The sequence below is a fragment of the Carassius carassius genome, chromosome 24 (assembly GCF_963082965.1).
Source record: "Carassius carassius chromosome 24, fCarCar2.1, whole genome shotgun sequence".
NCBI lineage: Eukaryota > Metazoa > Chordata > Actinopteri > Cypriniformes > Cyprinidae > Carassius > Carassius carassius.
Window position 1 is genome coordinate 15845966 of NC_081778.1, and position 16754 is coordinate 15862719.

Here is a 16754-nt window from a genome sequence, read left to right on the forward strand (position 1 = left end):
TTGGATCATTGTGGAAATGTACTATTAGTAGTAATCCATCCTGTTTAATTTTAAGAAAAGGCAAGCAGTAGTGCACTGGTCATGTGATCTCAGCATGGCAACCTCCATCAGGCGACCTGCTCCATTGAAAATAAATCAGCTTTCATAAAGGTACTGATATAAATGATATGAGTGAATGGACTAAATAATGCTTCCAGTCTTTCTAACATGCATGGTTGGAATGACATGAAGGAGAGTAAATGACCAAAATGTTATTTTTTATGTGTGCTATCCCTTTAAGGCTGAATCATTGAGGGAAAAAGATGACAGAGGGCACCTTTAAGCTCACATCTGTGTTAGGCCATGATTGTGTCTCAGGACAAGTGGAACACAACATTACACAATAACATAAGGCTATTATCATGATACATTCAGCTAGTGTTGTGGGAAGAGAGAGATAGAGACAAACTAAGAGAGGAAAGAGGCATCTGGTCCTCACTCCACTCTGAGCAATTAGAGCAGGCAGATGGCTAAATGGCCGAGGAAAAAAACCCCTCCAATTCCAAACGACAGTGACAAGTGTGCCAGGAGCAGCGAGATTCTGACCCCGTCAAGTGAAAGAGAAAGAGAGGGAAAGGGAGGAAAAGGACAGAATCTAGGGCACAGCTACTTCTGGAGGGAAACGTCTGTTGTTACATTAACAGGCACATTTCTATCAGGGTCACCTGCTAATGCACACACACACACACACACACGGACAGGACTTCTACCTGCTGAATACCTTTATTATGACACCAACTCTTTTGGTTTCACTCCCCCTCCTTTGCAAAGTGTGCTCTTGGTTAAATTTGAACATGTTGAGATATGAGATCGGTTGTCTTTGTGTAAATAAAGAGGCTTTTTTGAGAGCCGAGTTCCTGTAGGGATGAGCCATGCTGAGACTGTCAACTTTATAACCTAAATGAAAAGAAACTGAAATACAACCTCAGCCACATTCCTGTGCTTTTTATAGTGCTTGTGGTTTATTTCAGAATTTTTTTTTTTTCTGTTACGTAGTTGCATGCGGTACAACTGAAAGTTTGGCCAAACAAACAATAATCTAAAACTATGAGGAATTAATGACAAAAAAATACTGAAGAAAATGTTTCATAACAAAGGTGTTTTGGAATTTTTGGGATTGATTACATCAATAGAGATGAAACTAAGAATGAGCATCATTGCAATGACTAATTAAAACAAACTACTGATGAAAATATAACTTGGAAAATGCACTATTTTTTTAAAGAAGAAAAATACAGGTAAACTACAGAAGCCCTTTACAACAAACAAAACAAAATAACGACATAAATACAATTACAATATATAAAACTCAGAAATGCAAGAAATAGTTTTTCATAACATACAACTCTTGCATTTTTGAGTTTATATCTAGCAATTCTGACTTTTTTCTTACTATTCTGATTCTTATTATAACCAGAACTATTGTTTGTTGGTGTGAATGTTAACATTATCACACTTGGTGTGACTGTGAATATGCTTTCTGTAACTATGTAACATGGAGAATGAATGCAACATTAAGCATTCACAACATTGTATTGGTTTATCTTTGCCCTTTCATCAACCAAACTACTAATTAATAAAACTGCATAAAAATTAAAATGTCATGACATGCTTTAGACAGAATGCATATTTTGAGCTTTATGTGGATGTGTTATGTGTGGCTCTCTTGTGAAGCCCATTTAGCTCTATTTCAGCCACTGGTGATATCTGTGACAGGTGACTTAACACACACACACACACACACACACACCTAACTGAACATTCACAACCCAGCCTGAAAAACACTGCAGGAAAAACAAACAAGAGGGATTTGATTGAGCTCCACAGCCTTCAGCACAAACAAGAACACTGTCAAATATCTGTAAGACTTTAATAAGCAACCAAAAAAATAAAAAAAGACAATATTACAAAGACAGACAACCGAAATAAAACCTAAAAGCAATGCAAGGCAGTAAAGCATTTAGTGGCATAGATGTGTTTTCTGTGTCCATGAGAGTTTAAGAGGGGTGGTCAACAGTATACAGCACAAACACATTACAGGCACCAATAAATCACTCTGAATAAAAACAAATAAAGCACAGATCATTTAAATAAAAACAAGAGAGAAAAAAATAAACAGTAAAATCAAATCATATAAAACTCAATAACATTTTACAATATGGTTCGATATGCTTATACGAGTTAATGCATTAAGTAACAAACTAATGACATTTTTTTTACAGCATTTATTAATCTAAGTTAATGTTCATTTCTGCATAATGATTTCTAACATTTCATATAAATTAACATTCATTTACTATGAACAATCATGAATTAAACAATAGTAGCCTATATTCATAAAGCAATGGATTAATAAATGCAGTAAATATTACTGACGATAGCTCATGATACCGAATGCATTAAAATTTCAACAATACCTTATAATAAAGCATAACCAATGAACCTTATAATAAAGCATAACCAGCGCAAATAAAACAATGTATCCTTCATGCTCACAGAAGTGAAGTACAATACACAAGGATGTGACATCACCATTTAGCCTTTATGTATATCATGTTTATATATTTATACTATATTCGCAGGAGGGATGGTTTGTGTTGGGTGACATTAAGGCTTTTAAATGTGTGTGTGTGTGTGTGTGTATGTTTACCAGTACTGTGGAACATCTAAACCAGACAACAAGGGACGACGACATTGAGGAGACCAGAACATCCCATATTCACAACTCCACACTCTCTGGAAATCTACTTGAACAGTCTCCTATCACAGAGGACATTTCCTTAATATTCTCAAGGCATCCGTTCCTTCATTACGGAATTCCTGGAGGAGACGTTGAGCTGGAAGGTCAGTGCGTTCTCCTCTAATGAGGAGCTAAAGCATTCTGCCTCTCAGAGCACGAGTGACGAAATCACTTCTTCTACTCACACATTCACTGATTGCAGTCTGACCTTTCAATCAGGATTGAAAATGGGTATCATCGAAGCCACGCCTAATCTGTGCCAGACGGATCAGAGCGCATCAGACCACCCTTTCAGAGGTGAGAACAACTTCTTTCAGCACAACTGATCCAGACAAGGCACAAATAGGGTCACTGAATCAGGCTAACAACACTATGGAACCCACTTTGCCCTCTGATGCTCGGGAACAGAGAGGGACAAACCAAGGGCAGCTGGTTTGACATGATTTAGAGGGAGAAAGAATACGTTTGTGTGTGTGTGTGTGTGTGTGTGTGAGGTCCAGTTTAAATCACATTGTGTATGTGTGTGAGACCCTGAGAGACTAGAGGAATAACTCACTGCCCTCGAGTCAGACACCACTTAACACGCTGACTCACTCACACACACACACACACACACACACACACACACACACTACACTCGATAGAAAGCTTCCCCATGTGAATGTGTCTAAACTCAGTACAGGTTTAACTAGTACTGTTTATAATAGATTACAGATGTAAATATGTGATATGTGCTCTCATACAGTACAGTATTGACATGCACATCATTCGACCTGGATATGCACCTCGCCCCTTCTCCGTATTTACATTTAAGTATAGTTTTTTGTTTTTTTTTAAGAAAAATAAAATGTGTACATACAGTAGTTTACAATCACCTCACATCTTTCAATAAGCACTATCTTTCACTCATTCAAGAGCTTCTTCATTTTATTTCCCATTAAACAAGGCAGTGTATCTCAGCGGCTGAGGGGAACGACAATAAAACAAGAAAATAACAGTATGTGATGGGAGCCGCGGTGTCTGAGGAGAGGTATATTTAGCTGTGTGGCCATGGTTACTCTGGTCATGGGTTATAATTATAAATATAGAATTGCTGTAAACACTTTACAGTTTTTATTCATTAGCAAGAGTTAAAGCATTAGGAATCATCATCTACTGACTTTTAACAGCATGTCCACAGCATTTATTAATTTGGGTTAATGCCAATTTTGATAGTTTTAGCATTTCAAGTTAATAAACCAATATCAGTGAGTGTATTATGAACAAACATTAATAATGAACAATAGTATATTTATAAATTAACATGAACTTGGATTAATAAATGCTGTACAAGTATTGTTGGTTCATAACTAAAACCATATTAACAACCTGAACAATATTGTAAAGTGTTAAATATGTGGCACACCATCCCTTCGCAAGTTTAACTGTGACATATTACAATAAATTTAGTTGAATACTTCATTTCCGTCAGGGTTTAAAGTTCACTGTGAATAAGGATGTGACCCTGACTCGCTGTTTTTATTACTACAGCGGTCTGCTACATCATTTTATGACTGAATGTATAAGGAAACTGTACAAGAAAAACAGGAAAAAGCACTGCTTGAACTCATCTTTTCCTGACTAAATGGATTGTGGGTGAGGATGAACACACCATTCATTAACATTTGTTTTGATTTGATTAGCCCCGAAAAAACCAAATGATTCACTGGTGAGTCACGTCACGGGATTGAGATAATGAGTGCTGTATAATGAGGGAACTGTGCATGTCATCTTGAGACAGATGAGCTTGTGAGGATGACTTTACAGGAAGAAAGCCCACGGAAGCGTGGCTAGTCAAATATTACACATGAGTGTATAACAGATCAAAAGCACTGGGCACATTTGACTCTTTTTCAAAATCTACACAATACATAAGGATAGCTTCCATAGAAGATAAAGAGATGTAGGGCCGAGGAATGTGCTCCACCCAAACTCAACTCACACCGAGTGAATCAAGTTTGAAACTGGTTTAAGTGTGAATCCATGATCAATAAAAAATAACAAGTTAAAACTATTACATATAAGCACAGTGGATTTACTTACATAACTTCATGTGTGTGCATGTCATATATATATCGCGCAGCGTCAACATCTTTAGTTTCGTATTACTCCGAATGTGTCACCATGACAAACAAAGCAATAATTAGAAATGGAAGCCTGACAGTTTCGTATTTAGTAGTCTCTATTTACTTCACCCAATCCTCCAATGTTTTAATCTGTGCTATATCCAGCGTATTAATTCATCCATTCATTAACTCAATCCATCCATTAATCCTTCTCTCGTGGTATTTGATGGTGTAATTCGTTTTTACAATAAAATGAAAATTCGTTAAGAGGAAGAAATTCAATCCTTCTGGAAGAGGTCCACGTACACCCTCCTAGAACCTCTTTCTGCTCTCCTCCTACACATAGACTGCAGTCCGAGAAATCACAGAGCCGTCCCTCTGGGACTCCATGTCATCGTCTAGGTCATCATCATGTGGGCGGAGCTGTAGGATGGGCCCACCCCCACCAAAATGATCGTATCGCTCATCCTCTTCTTCCAGTTCATCAAATTTCTTCCTTTCTACCTCGTCCATCTCTCTACTAAGAAGGATATCCTCCGCTGTGTGTGTGTGTGTGGTCTCGAGCAGAGCAACGCCTCCTGGGTGCATGCCCTGATTGGCCGTTTTCTCATTAAGCCCCACCTCTCCCCTGTAAATGGGCGTGTTGTTGTTTCCATTGTTTCCGGTGCCATTTTTGCTTGATTTGGCAGATCCAAAGAGACGGGTAAAGGAGTCATAGGGAGCACTGGTTGGCTTGCCGGTGCCACGGTAGCCATGCTGTTGGCGGCGATTATAGAATACCAGGAAGTAGATGAGGACCGCTAACAATGAGATGGCCAGAATACACGCGATGATCACGCCAGCAATCACGCCCGCATTTGAGGTGGGAGGTGCTTGTTCTAGGTTAAAAGAGAGAGAAAAGGAAGAAGAACAGAATTAGACCGAATTAGATCAATTGAAAGGACATAAGTTAAATGTTTAAAGACCCAATGAAATCAAAACTGAGATGTGTGGCTTAAAGTCCATGTGTATTATATTCGAAGCCACCTGAATGTTAGCAGACCCCTGTACTAAACAGATTCTTGTCCAATCAAATGCTCTCTAGACTAAAAATGACTTACAAATACCAAATCATGGCTCATGACTGATACAAGTCCTTTGATATGTCCTATGATGGTGTAAATGTTAATTCTTTTAACAACAAATAATTCACTGAACCAATTCATAAACAAATTCGCAAATCTTAAAACCCTTTATTAGAAAACTAGAAATTAATAACTCTCATAAGCCTTTTCCTCTACTTGTTGTGAACAAGACACACATGCCAAACTGAACAAACTACATGCCTGTCTCATTCAGTTGGTCAGTAAACCCTTGTTCACAAAAAGATGCATTAGTTAATTCAGTTCGTTAATATGATGACTTGTTAAATGAGTCCCCCAGAGTCTTTTTGAGACCCAAAACTGCGTATTTGTTTAGTAACGTAAATGATTCATTAAAAAACACGGAATCATTCACGCAATAGAAAATACGTGATTTCAACAGGCAAAGGTGATTTCATGGGATCTTTACAAGACGGAAGAAAATATTTCTAGTTCCTCACACAGTGTGTATGAATGCAAATGTGTTTGTGTGTGTGTACGTGTATGTTGAATCATGTGAATGTATGTGAGATGGTGACATTTTTTTCTATTCCTTAAGGGCAACAGTTTACCATAAGGTCAGTTTGCAGCCTTTACACTTACAACTGCACACTAAGAGATGGAAACAAGGCACTAGCATGCACCCTCACATAAAACAGAAAATAGAGGATGATGGACAAAGAGACAGATGGCTGGTTGATGAATGGACAGATGGACGGATGAGAGGAAGGAAGGCGTAAGACAGAAGGCTGGGATAGGCAGGGGGAGACAGCAGACAGACACATCGGCCTTGAAGCCACAAACACAACAGTGCACAGCTTCTTTCTCGGTGCAGCAAATGCGTGTATAAGTTTAAATGAGTGTGTGAAGACGTGACTAGCATTGCTGAAGGAGAGCAGTGCATGTGTTAACACCCAAAATAAACAACCTCATCATCATCTCGAACCCTTACATTTCTCATTGATTATCATTGGTTTTTCTTGCAGAAACAACAGGAACACAATCACGTCTGACTGCCTCAGTCGCCGTGTCCCCGTTAGCCACCCACTGTGGCGTACTCCTCGCTCATACACATACACCTCTCCCTCCCACTGTTTCAGTCAGAGTGAGCATGCTATTCTGATCTTTGAGTCAATCTCTCACTGCCTGCCCGAGTCCTCTGAATTATACATGACAGTCTGATCATATAGCGGCCAGACACACACCCACGGATCTACATGGCTCCATTATCGGAAGGTTTCACACATACAAACAGTCGCATAGGAGTTCCTGCCCATGCCGAAGCCCTGTCACAATGCCAGGGTGTTGGCACACGACTAAAATGGTGCTCTGAGTCGTTTTCAGCACGCTGCTACATTGTCTGAAGTTGCAACAATGTTCAGAGTGGATTCAAGAGAAGACAAAGACCAAGAAGTCACAAATTTCTCATAAGCAATATTTAAAATAAAAAAATCTAATAAATAATATCTACTGCTTGACTAACTAAGCTGTAATCCAAGAAGAAAGACATACGAATATTTTCTGCCCCTCAAGAAGTTAAGGACAGAGGCAGCTTAAAGTCGGTATAAAGTGAAACTTTTCTAATTCATTGAATTATAGAATTCATCCATGCATGCGTTTCATTTTTAAAAATTAGTTTGATCTTTTATCATCAAAATTTCATATCTTGACCTTCCAGTGACACGGCAGACTTCTCTCTGGTGTCGTATGCCGGATTTCTCCAATTATTTAGTCTGCATAAGCCACACCCCTTTTACAGTCGACTGCAAGCTTTCACATTCAGATCTGATTCCATTCCCATAAACAACTGAATGACAGCACTAAGTCTGCAAACTATATTTTTTTACCGTTAATCCATTTCACTCGTATGCCTGTCACATAATGGCAGAAAAGATCTACCCCTTTTGCTTTTGTTAAAAGTTACTTAAAGGGATCAATTTATCCAAAAAATAAAAATCCTGTCATCAGCCTACCCATTCTCATGTTTCACAAAAGAAACGAAGTCATACAAGTTCGGAATGACATGACCGTAACAATTTTGGTAGAAATATCCCTTTAAGCATGAGCAACAGTAAAAGTGATACTCTCCTAGTGAACAGCGCTAATTATATTGTATTACCACTAATGTAGTCTCTTTATCTTTCTCTAAGTACTGGCAGTATAATAATAAATGGACATATTAGCGCTCTGAAAGACTCAAAGTGAATGGCTGAGTGGATGAATGAAACTCATGGAGCCTTCCCAGACAGACAAGAGGGGAAAAAAATGTCTCTGAATGCCTCACATTTTATTTAATTTTTTTCCTGTCACATCATTGGAAAGAAGAGAGCAGGACAAGGCAGGGGAGGATATTTTTTTTTCCATGACAGCTGGATGGAGAACATGACAGAATCTCCAGAGTTGAAAATGAATGATGGAGCAGAGAGAGAGAGAGAGAGAGAGAGAGAGAGAGAGAGAGAGAGAGAGAGAGAGAGAGAGAGAGAGAGAGAGAGAGAGAGAGAGAGAGAGAGAGAGAGAGAGAGAGAGAGAGAGAGAGAGAGAGAGAGAGAGAGAGAGAGAGAGAGAGAGAGAGAGAGAGAGAGAGAGAGAGAGAGAGAGAGAGAGAGAGAGAGAGAGAGAGAGAGAGAGAGTGGAGATAGAGAGAAGTGGGGGTTGAATATAGGTTAGCCTGAGAGCAACATGAGGCACAGTGTTTAGAAACAATTTGGATTCGTAGTTGGAATCCCTCAGCACTGGTTCCAGTGGTGGAGCTACAAAACACGCTTCAAGGTATCTCTGTTCTGCTCTCATGTTTTCAGGAGGAACACAGAGACAAGATCTGTGCGGGCCAACCTTAGTCACCATGGAGATGGTTACCAGGGGCGAAGACAGCCAGACTACTGAGAAGGTAGTGGCCATTTCATGGCTGTCAAAACGGCTGCACAGCTCCACAGCTACGTCCCGCGGCGCTCCACAGAACATATCTCCTCTTGCACCTGATTCCTACACTATACCCTGTGAACACCAATCGAACACAACACATTTTGCCCGCACATGCACAGCACAGGCTGGCTTTGCATTACAGCATTGATTAGCATTTCCCTTCCGCTCTTCCTTTGACAGGAGGATAAGAGGCCGGGAGCTGAAACAGCAGTGACTTACTTATCCTCGCCGAGAGCCTCTTTTGTGAGGAGATGGTTGGAGAAGGAGGGTGGGTAGCAGGTTTGGAAGGCACAGAAGTGGTTCAGGCTAACAAAGCAAGAGAGTTTGGAGCAAAGAGGATGGAAGTAATGGGAGCGGAAGAGGGGAGGAGAGTGAGAGGATGCACGTGCGATGGGAGAGCCGTAGGTTCCCAAGGGGGTTGAAATGCCACCAGCGTTCATCCGCTCCACCCTCCTCTCTTGGTTCCGTCTCTTCCTGCTCATCATTTTCTCTTGTTTTCACTCCGTGAGAATATGGGAGGAACCAATAGAGGAGGGAAGGCAAGACGTTGTCAGTTTAGAGTTTGGTAGGGGAATGCAATTTTTTCCAAATGAGCAAAGATCAGCCTTCAAGCCACACTGATCTGCAAGGACACGTATGTGCAGGAGAGAGAGAGAGAGAGAGAGAGAGAGAGAAAAACAGAGAGAGAGGATAGCGAGGGAAATGGAGGAAGGTAAAAAGCTTTTAAAATCCAAGTTGTGAGAGAAAAGCACCTTGGCCTCCACATTACCTAAGAGTTATTATTCTTGCTCAGCACTAAAGCAGCTCAATCCCTCTGCAGTCAACCATGTGGATATTTTATTCCATCAGCCTGTCACAGGACATCAGAATGGGCCAGAAAAAGCTAGGAGAGGACAATTTGAAAGTCCCTAAAATTTATTGATTTTGTCAATAAAGACCAGATGGATAGAACATTCTACTTTTCTACATTTGTAAATTGAAATTTAGAAAGAATATAATTGATTTATATAATCCAATCATATCGGGTTAAGATTCCCTCACTAGAAATGAAAGACCTGAAGATAGGGGTTCAGTAACTGAAAAGCAGCCTATATTCATTACCATTCAATATATATATATATATATATATAATTTTATTTATTTATTTATTTTTTAAAGAATAAATTAATATTTACTATACTTTAATACCTAATACTTATTCTGCAAACATGCATTAAATTAATCAAGTGTTACAAAATATATCTATTTCAACTTATAAAATATTTCTAATATTTCTATTTCAATTTATAAAAATCTATTTCTAAACACGTGACTTCTTTCAAATGTATGACCCAATGTGTGAGAACATTTACAGACACTGTTCAACACCACCCAAATACAGCTGCACTCAACCTCACCCAAACACAGTCACACTCACGCTCCTTTCTTTAGGAAGCATCCATCAGAATATTATGGGAACTGTGTGCCATTTTCAGACATGTTTTTCCAGATCAAGAAAGTCCCAGACTAAAATAAAATACACTATCAGACACTATCAGACTAGTCAGGAACAGCTGAAGGCTGAGGGATGACAGTGTATGCAGGGAGTTCTTGAGGATAAATAGAGTGACGAACAAAACGCATACAGATGAGAAAAGTGCCAACAAACTGCCTTCTGTCTGAACTGTAACCCCTTGCTTGTCTGAAATTAGGTCTTATTTTTCCAACTATTGCCCATGTCACCACCTCACACTCACCCCAGTGGAAATGTGTGAGGAACCTGTAATCAAATACTATACAGACAGACTCACCCCTCACGAAGACGGAGATCTGATCTCTGCCGTATCCCAGACTGTTTCTGACCTCACAGATGAAGGTGGTGTTGAGGGTGTCATCCACCTTCTGCACAGCGAGCCGATTTTCCTGCACCTGCACCGTTTCAGGCATCAGTCCAGACAAACTGAGGGACAAAATCCAGACAATATTAGCACAGCGTTTCTGATAGAACTGGTCCACATCTTATTCTGGCCAATTACTGCCCACTTAAGCACGTTAAGTACGTTTTTACATGCCCTTTAAATGCGAGTTTATCTGTAATTGTTGGTACCACAAGAACATCCTGAGGTTGAAAAAAAAAAAAAAAAAAATGCACAAACGTGTCTCCCAGAACTTTTGTCAAAACCAGCCAATCAGAATAGAGGGTGCCAGAAGTGTGCAGTATGCATCAGAGGGTTCATGAATGGAATAGGTGGTCTATGGGCATTATCTTAAGTCGGGTGCACACTGTACAATTTTTTGTGTTTTGTATTTGTTGTTTGTCAGACTGTACAAGATGATCTCAAATGGGCCAAGCCAAGACTTTGGTCCCAGTCTTCCAGTTGAATTTCATAAGAGCCCTCAAACTGCATGACAGTTTTGTACAACTTTTGACACCGCCAAAACTTTGTTGGAAAACAAGATTCTGTGCATAGGCCAGAGGTGTCCAATCCTGCTGCTAGCGGGCCAATGTTTCGCAGAGTTTAACTTCAGTCTGCCCCAACACACTTGCCTGGAAGCTTCTAGTAATCCTGAAGACTAGGATTAGCTGGTTCAGATGTGTTTCATTAGGATTAGAGTTAAACATGACTGGAAGGCAGCTCTTTGGGAGCAGGTTTGGACAATGGTGAACACACCTGAACCAGTTAATAAAGCTCTTCAGGAACACAAAGAACTTGTAAGCAGTTGTTCTGGAGCTAAACTATGCAAAAAAGGGGGTCTCAAGCAGAAGGATTGGATAACCCTGCAGGAAACAATCAAAGACTGGACATTTTGCTAAATTAAATGTCTTTTAAAATATTTGAAAGACAGTTAAAATCCTGCCTACAAATCTACAGTGTAAACCCCGTTTAAGGGTGAGACTATTCAAAACTGAAAGCGAAGAGAAATGCTCACGTTTTCCAGGTGACAGTGGTGGGGCTGGGGTTTCCATCTGCCTGACAGGTCAAAAATGCACTTGTCCGACCCCTGTACCAGTTGTTATCATACCCTACGATCTGCACCTGGGGAGGATCTGACAGAGAGAGAGAGAAAAAAAAAAAAGTAAATCGAAGGATCAAATTACTAGCCTTTTAGAATGAGTTTAGCTTAGTTTGTGTTTCTGGTCCAAGCAGCACTGTAAAGCCTCAGGGTAATTTGCTTGACGGCCGTTACTAATGTCTGGCATATTGTGTAGACACATTACTGGCCTGGACCAATAGAGACATGACTCACTAAAGCATTTCTAAGCTATAGCATCAGGGAATGCTTAGCGTAACAGCCTTTGGATCAGTAGAATCTGGTGTATTTCATGGTCTGGCTGAAATCTTACATTCAACAACAAGTTTCATCGGGAAGGTCTCGGGTTGGGTCATGGTACGGTGTGACACCACGCAGCTGATGTCTTTGCCATTATCCGACGGCTGTGGAGCCAGCATGTAGACACTCTGGACGGTGATCGTATTATCAGGATTTTTCGTCTCAATCGGCGCAGTCACATTTCCGTTAAGCGCTGTGGACCAAGAAATAGTCGCTGCCGGACGGCCATTGGATGATTCACAGCGCGCCACGATGACTGGGGTTTTGCCGGCGGGAACTGTGACAATTGTAGCTAAGTTCTTCGGTTTAGCTGTGGGAAAGAGAGAGAGTATGACCTTTATTTGATGCTATAATGTGAAGGAGGATAAGGGGAAGATGAGAGGAGGAGGGGAGGAAGTGGAGACGGGAAGATCACAGCTGTGCTTGTTCTGCCACACGCTAGCACAGCGCTCACATTGTACTCACGTTTCACTCTGAGAAAGACATCAAAGAGAGGGAAAAGAGAAAAGCAGGGGAGACGGGGAATGACAGGGAAGTGACGACCTCTCAGCATGATAAGCAGGCAGATCAATAGCAGGGAGAGAGAGAGGAGGGGAGGGGCAAGCGAGCGAGAGACTGGCCAAGGTTACTGCCACATTTCACACACATTAACAGCAGCACAATTGATCTGACAATACCATTTATAAATCCCCTTTAAGCCCACAAACAGACACAGACAGGAGAGCGAGTATGCGTACACACACATACTCCATGAAACAGACCAAGGCTGCAACCGAAAAAAATATATTTTGATAATCGATTCAAGCTGTCACTTGTCGTTACAGTCCTCTCCCCCACCCAAAAAATGTTGTCAATTTTTTTTTTTTTTATACTAATTGTATTATTTGTTCGTAAAAACACATTTCCCCCAGTTTTTTTTTATTTAAAATAATGCTGTCTATCAATTAGTACAGCAAATAATCAGATAAAAAAAATGCCTTATGCTCCTGATTGTTGAATGTTTTTTTGGGATTAATTGGATTTACAAAATCTATTTTCCCTTGTATTTTATGGGGGGGGGGGGGGTATATATTTCAATTAATCATAATTGGATATTAAAAAATATTACTGAAAAACTGATTTGTGAATTTTTTTTTCAAACCATTTCTAAAAAAAAAAAAAAAAACTCAATTTCCCCCTATTTTATTGAAGAAAAATATCTTCAAACAATATGCAAACTAAATAATATTAACGATATATTTCTAATCTGATGAATGCACACCAAGCATTTTAATAAAGCTATACACGTAAATACATACACATTTTATAAAAAAAATAAATATATATTTATGATCACTTTTTTTAAAATTATTTTATTTATTAGTCATTGCAGTTGTTGATGTTTCTTTTCCTCCTGCCCACATAAACACATACTCACCCAGCATGATCAGCGAAGTGACTCCCTGTTCGTTGCCAGAAGGGTAGGTGGCATATTCACAGATATATCGGCCTTCATCGGTCATCTTCACTTCTCTGATCTTAATGGATGGGCTCTCCAAAGAGGGCGGATCTGTTATAAAACTGACACGTCCTGATAAAGGGGAACTTGTTGGGTAATTTGCTCCAAAATTTGGATGGAATACTGCAATGTTGGTTCGATCTCCATTAGTCGGTTCAAAGATCCATGACACCTGCATGCCAACAGAAACAAAACCAAAATCTATTCAGATGACAACCAACTGATGCTTACAGCACATCAGATGCTTTCAGAAAGTTCTTACTTCAACTACAGTAAATAAGTTTTCTACAAACTCTTAATCGTTGGCTTTCACAGCTCTGCTTTAGACTGGCAGGAAACAGGTGAATTCAAACCTGAGTGAGCTGTGTTGTGCCTGGGTTCTGAAACTGGCATCGCAGTGTCACTGTCTGACCAGGATATGACACAACTTCTGGCTCCACTCTCACATGCTGAGCCAGCGACCCTGGAAAGAAAAGAGAAAAGGCCCTGAGAACAGGAAACAACCTTCACTTCTGTCCGGCTAAATTCAGGTGACCCGCGACCACCTCACTGAACGCACCAGAGAGAAATTCAGCACATACAAGTATAGTCTAGGAGTTCAGGGAAAGCGAAATAAATGATAAATGAGGTAACAACAAAACAGCAAGTAGGCCAATGTTTCTGATCCCAGCCGGGGTGTGAGAGGGTGCGAATTTAGATGTGAATGTGTGCGTGCAAGCGTATGTGAAAATATCTATGAAAGAAAAAAACATTCAGCTCGCTCTCTGCAGGAAGCATTCATCATCCACCACAACCCTGACAGAACCCATTCAACGAGTATGTGAGTGTGTGTTGTGTGTGTGCGCACATCAGTGGGGGTATAAAGTGGTAAAGAAATGAAAATTTCACACAAAACACAGTTTAGTGTCATGGGAGCACTGTATATATCTCAGAGTGCTCATGCGGACTTACAACTCAGCAATTTCCGATTCCATTCTTCCCCATCATTTCCTGTCCTCTCTCGCTCTACTGTGGCCTTCTAAAAGTGGCAAATCTAATGCATAAATGTACGGTCACATATACCTTTTTTTTTTTTTTTTTACTTAACTTTTGCTGTCAAAATACATTCATTTCAATAAGAATCTGTGCAATCAGGAATTTGCGTGAGATTTGCGCAGATTTCACATCAAGTTGACTGTGAATCCACCGTGCTGACTAACAGAAAGCTGACTGGTTTGAAAGTGACTTCAATGTGAAGTCTTCAATGTGTACACTATTGACAATAAACAATGGACCATTTTAGCATGCAAAATTTCGCTAATGCGACCAAAGGTGAGATGTAGGTATAAAACTAGTTAAACAGGTTGGTCTGCTAACCAGCTGAAAAGACCGAAACTCACAAATGAGAAAACCCCGCCTCATCAAAACTGTGAAATTCAGAGGGAAAGAAAAAGAAAGCACTTGAAAAAGTAAACATGTTTTATGGGAACTCTCATTTGCTTCCTTATTAGTTTTATCAGGAACAGACAGTGGTGTTCAAAAGTCCACGTTGTAAATATGGGATTCCAAATTTTTAGTTTTGGAATCAGTTTGTGACATTAATAATGTGACTCTTTGTCTTCTTCTGTTGAAACTCGACATGCTCTCTGGATGAATCATGCTGGAGAACCTGACCATCTGGATTTTATACAAATTTGTGGAGCTTCGGTGATGCTGTCAGTAAAATACAGCAGGTGTGGAAGTGCAAACTAAACCCTCTCAAATTCAAGTTCATTTTCATTTGAACTTTTCTCCTAAATTGTGATGCTGATAATATAATTTGTAGAAGTAATACATTTGTATTAATAAAACAATAAAATTAGAAAAATGAAAGCATGTGCCTTTGCATCTGTCTTTTGGACCCCACTAAGTCTCTTTCGGTCTCTTGCAGGTGCTCAATCTGAGACGAGGGTGCGCCTCTGTGTGTGTGTGTGTGTGTGTGTGTCCATCGAAGCGATTACTTCTGAGCCTGCTTTTAGCACCGCTGAGCCCTGTTATTGAAAATCTCCCTCTCTCCCCGTCTCTCTGGATGGAAAGTGAGGATAGGTCATTACACTGATGTGTAGAGGGGGTCAACAGTCCATCAGGATGCTAAACACATTCACTTCTCACCTCAACATACAGCAGCACGGTGTGGAAATGGAAAGGAGGGAAGGGGGTAGAAGATAGAGAGATGTAATAAACTGAAAGCACATGAGAGATACATACCACCTCAGTCAGTGCAGATGGCATATTTCTCGCAAATGAAAAAGGCTGTAAAGGGATACACATACAGTCCCTTCTATTATACAGTATATATACACTGCACAGGTGATCTTAAAGGTCCACTGTCACCTCTAGTTTTTTCACATCTGAGAGTTTTTTTGTCCACTGAAACATTTTCTATCGTCTGAACTAGGATCCGAGGAAAAGTTAAAAGAAAAAGAAAAAAAAAATAGAAATATAGCTACCAATTAAAAAGGCTGTTCATCCATACGTCAACTTCGTTTCCATTAGTATAAAACTAAAAAAGCAGCATGTAAAACCGAATGAGAGACAGAGGCTGTGTCAAGAGTGTTTCTGTGTGCTTGCTGCCTGCAGATGACATGCCACACACACACACACACACACACACACACTTAGAGGGCGTTTATGTAAATCACACACCACCATTTAGAGGCCTGTCACCCATCATCATGTCACACACACACACACACACGGAAGACTGCTGCCTTAAATCTGCTCCTCATCCTTCCATTCTGGGAGAAAACGGTTCAGTCCAGAGCGGACGGTGATAGATGAGCACCCAGAGTAAGAGTTTAGATGGGAGACAACGTGCTGTGACTACCAATTGAGTATGTGTGTGTGTGTGTGTGTGAGTAGACCTTCATTTTATATCACAAGGACAGATGACGGAGCATACAGGTTCTATCCGCAGAGCTCATTATCACTCATACTCACACAAAATCAGAGTAAATGTGTGGGAAGCAGGAAAATGGAGATGTCCAGTGAGTGAATGC

General features: G+C 40.1%; 1 protein-coding gene across 2 annotated transcripts in view; it reads right to left on the reverse strand.

Moving 5' to 3' along the window:
* LOC132102947 (nectin-2-like) overlaps positions 1–16754 on the reverse strand; it is a 55476-nt gene that overhangs the window by 20633 nt on the left and 18089 nt on the right. Inside the window, exons 2-7 of one of the 2 annotated variants that reach the window (XM_059507691.1) lie at positions 14091–14200; positions 13657–13909; positions 12253–12549; positions 11838–11955; positions 10718–10866; positions 3689–5762 (exon numbers count right to left, since the gene is read on the reverse strand). In XM_059507691.1, the coding sequence (XP_059363674.1) occupies positions 5221–5762; positions 10718–10866; positions 11838–11955; positions 12253–12549; positions 13657–13909; positions 14091–14200 (1469 nt within the window). In that variant the 3' untranslated portion in view covers positions 3689–5220. Of the gene's footprint in view, positions 1–3688; positions 5763–10717; positions 10867–11837; positions 11956–12252; positions 12550–13656; positions 13910–14090; positions 14201–16754 lie in introns of those variants that run through there. The other variant, XM_059507692.1, reaches the window with a different exon arrangement.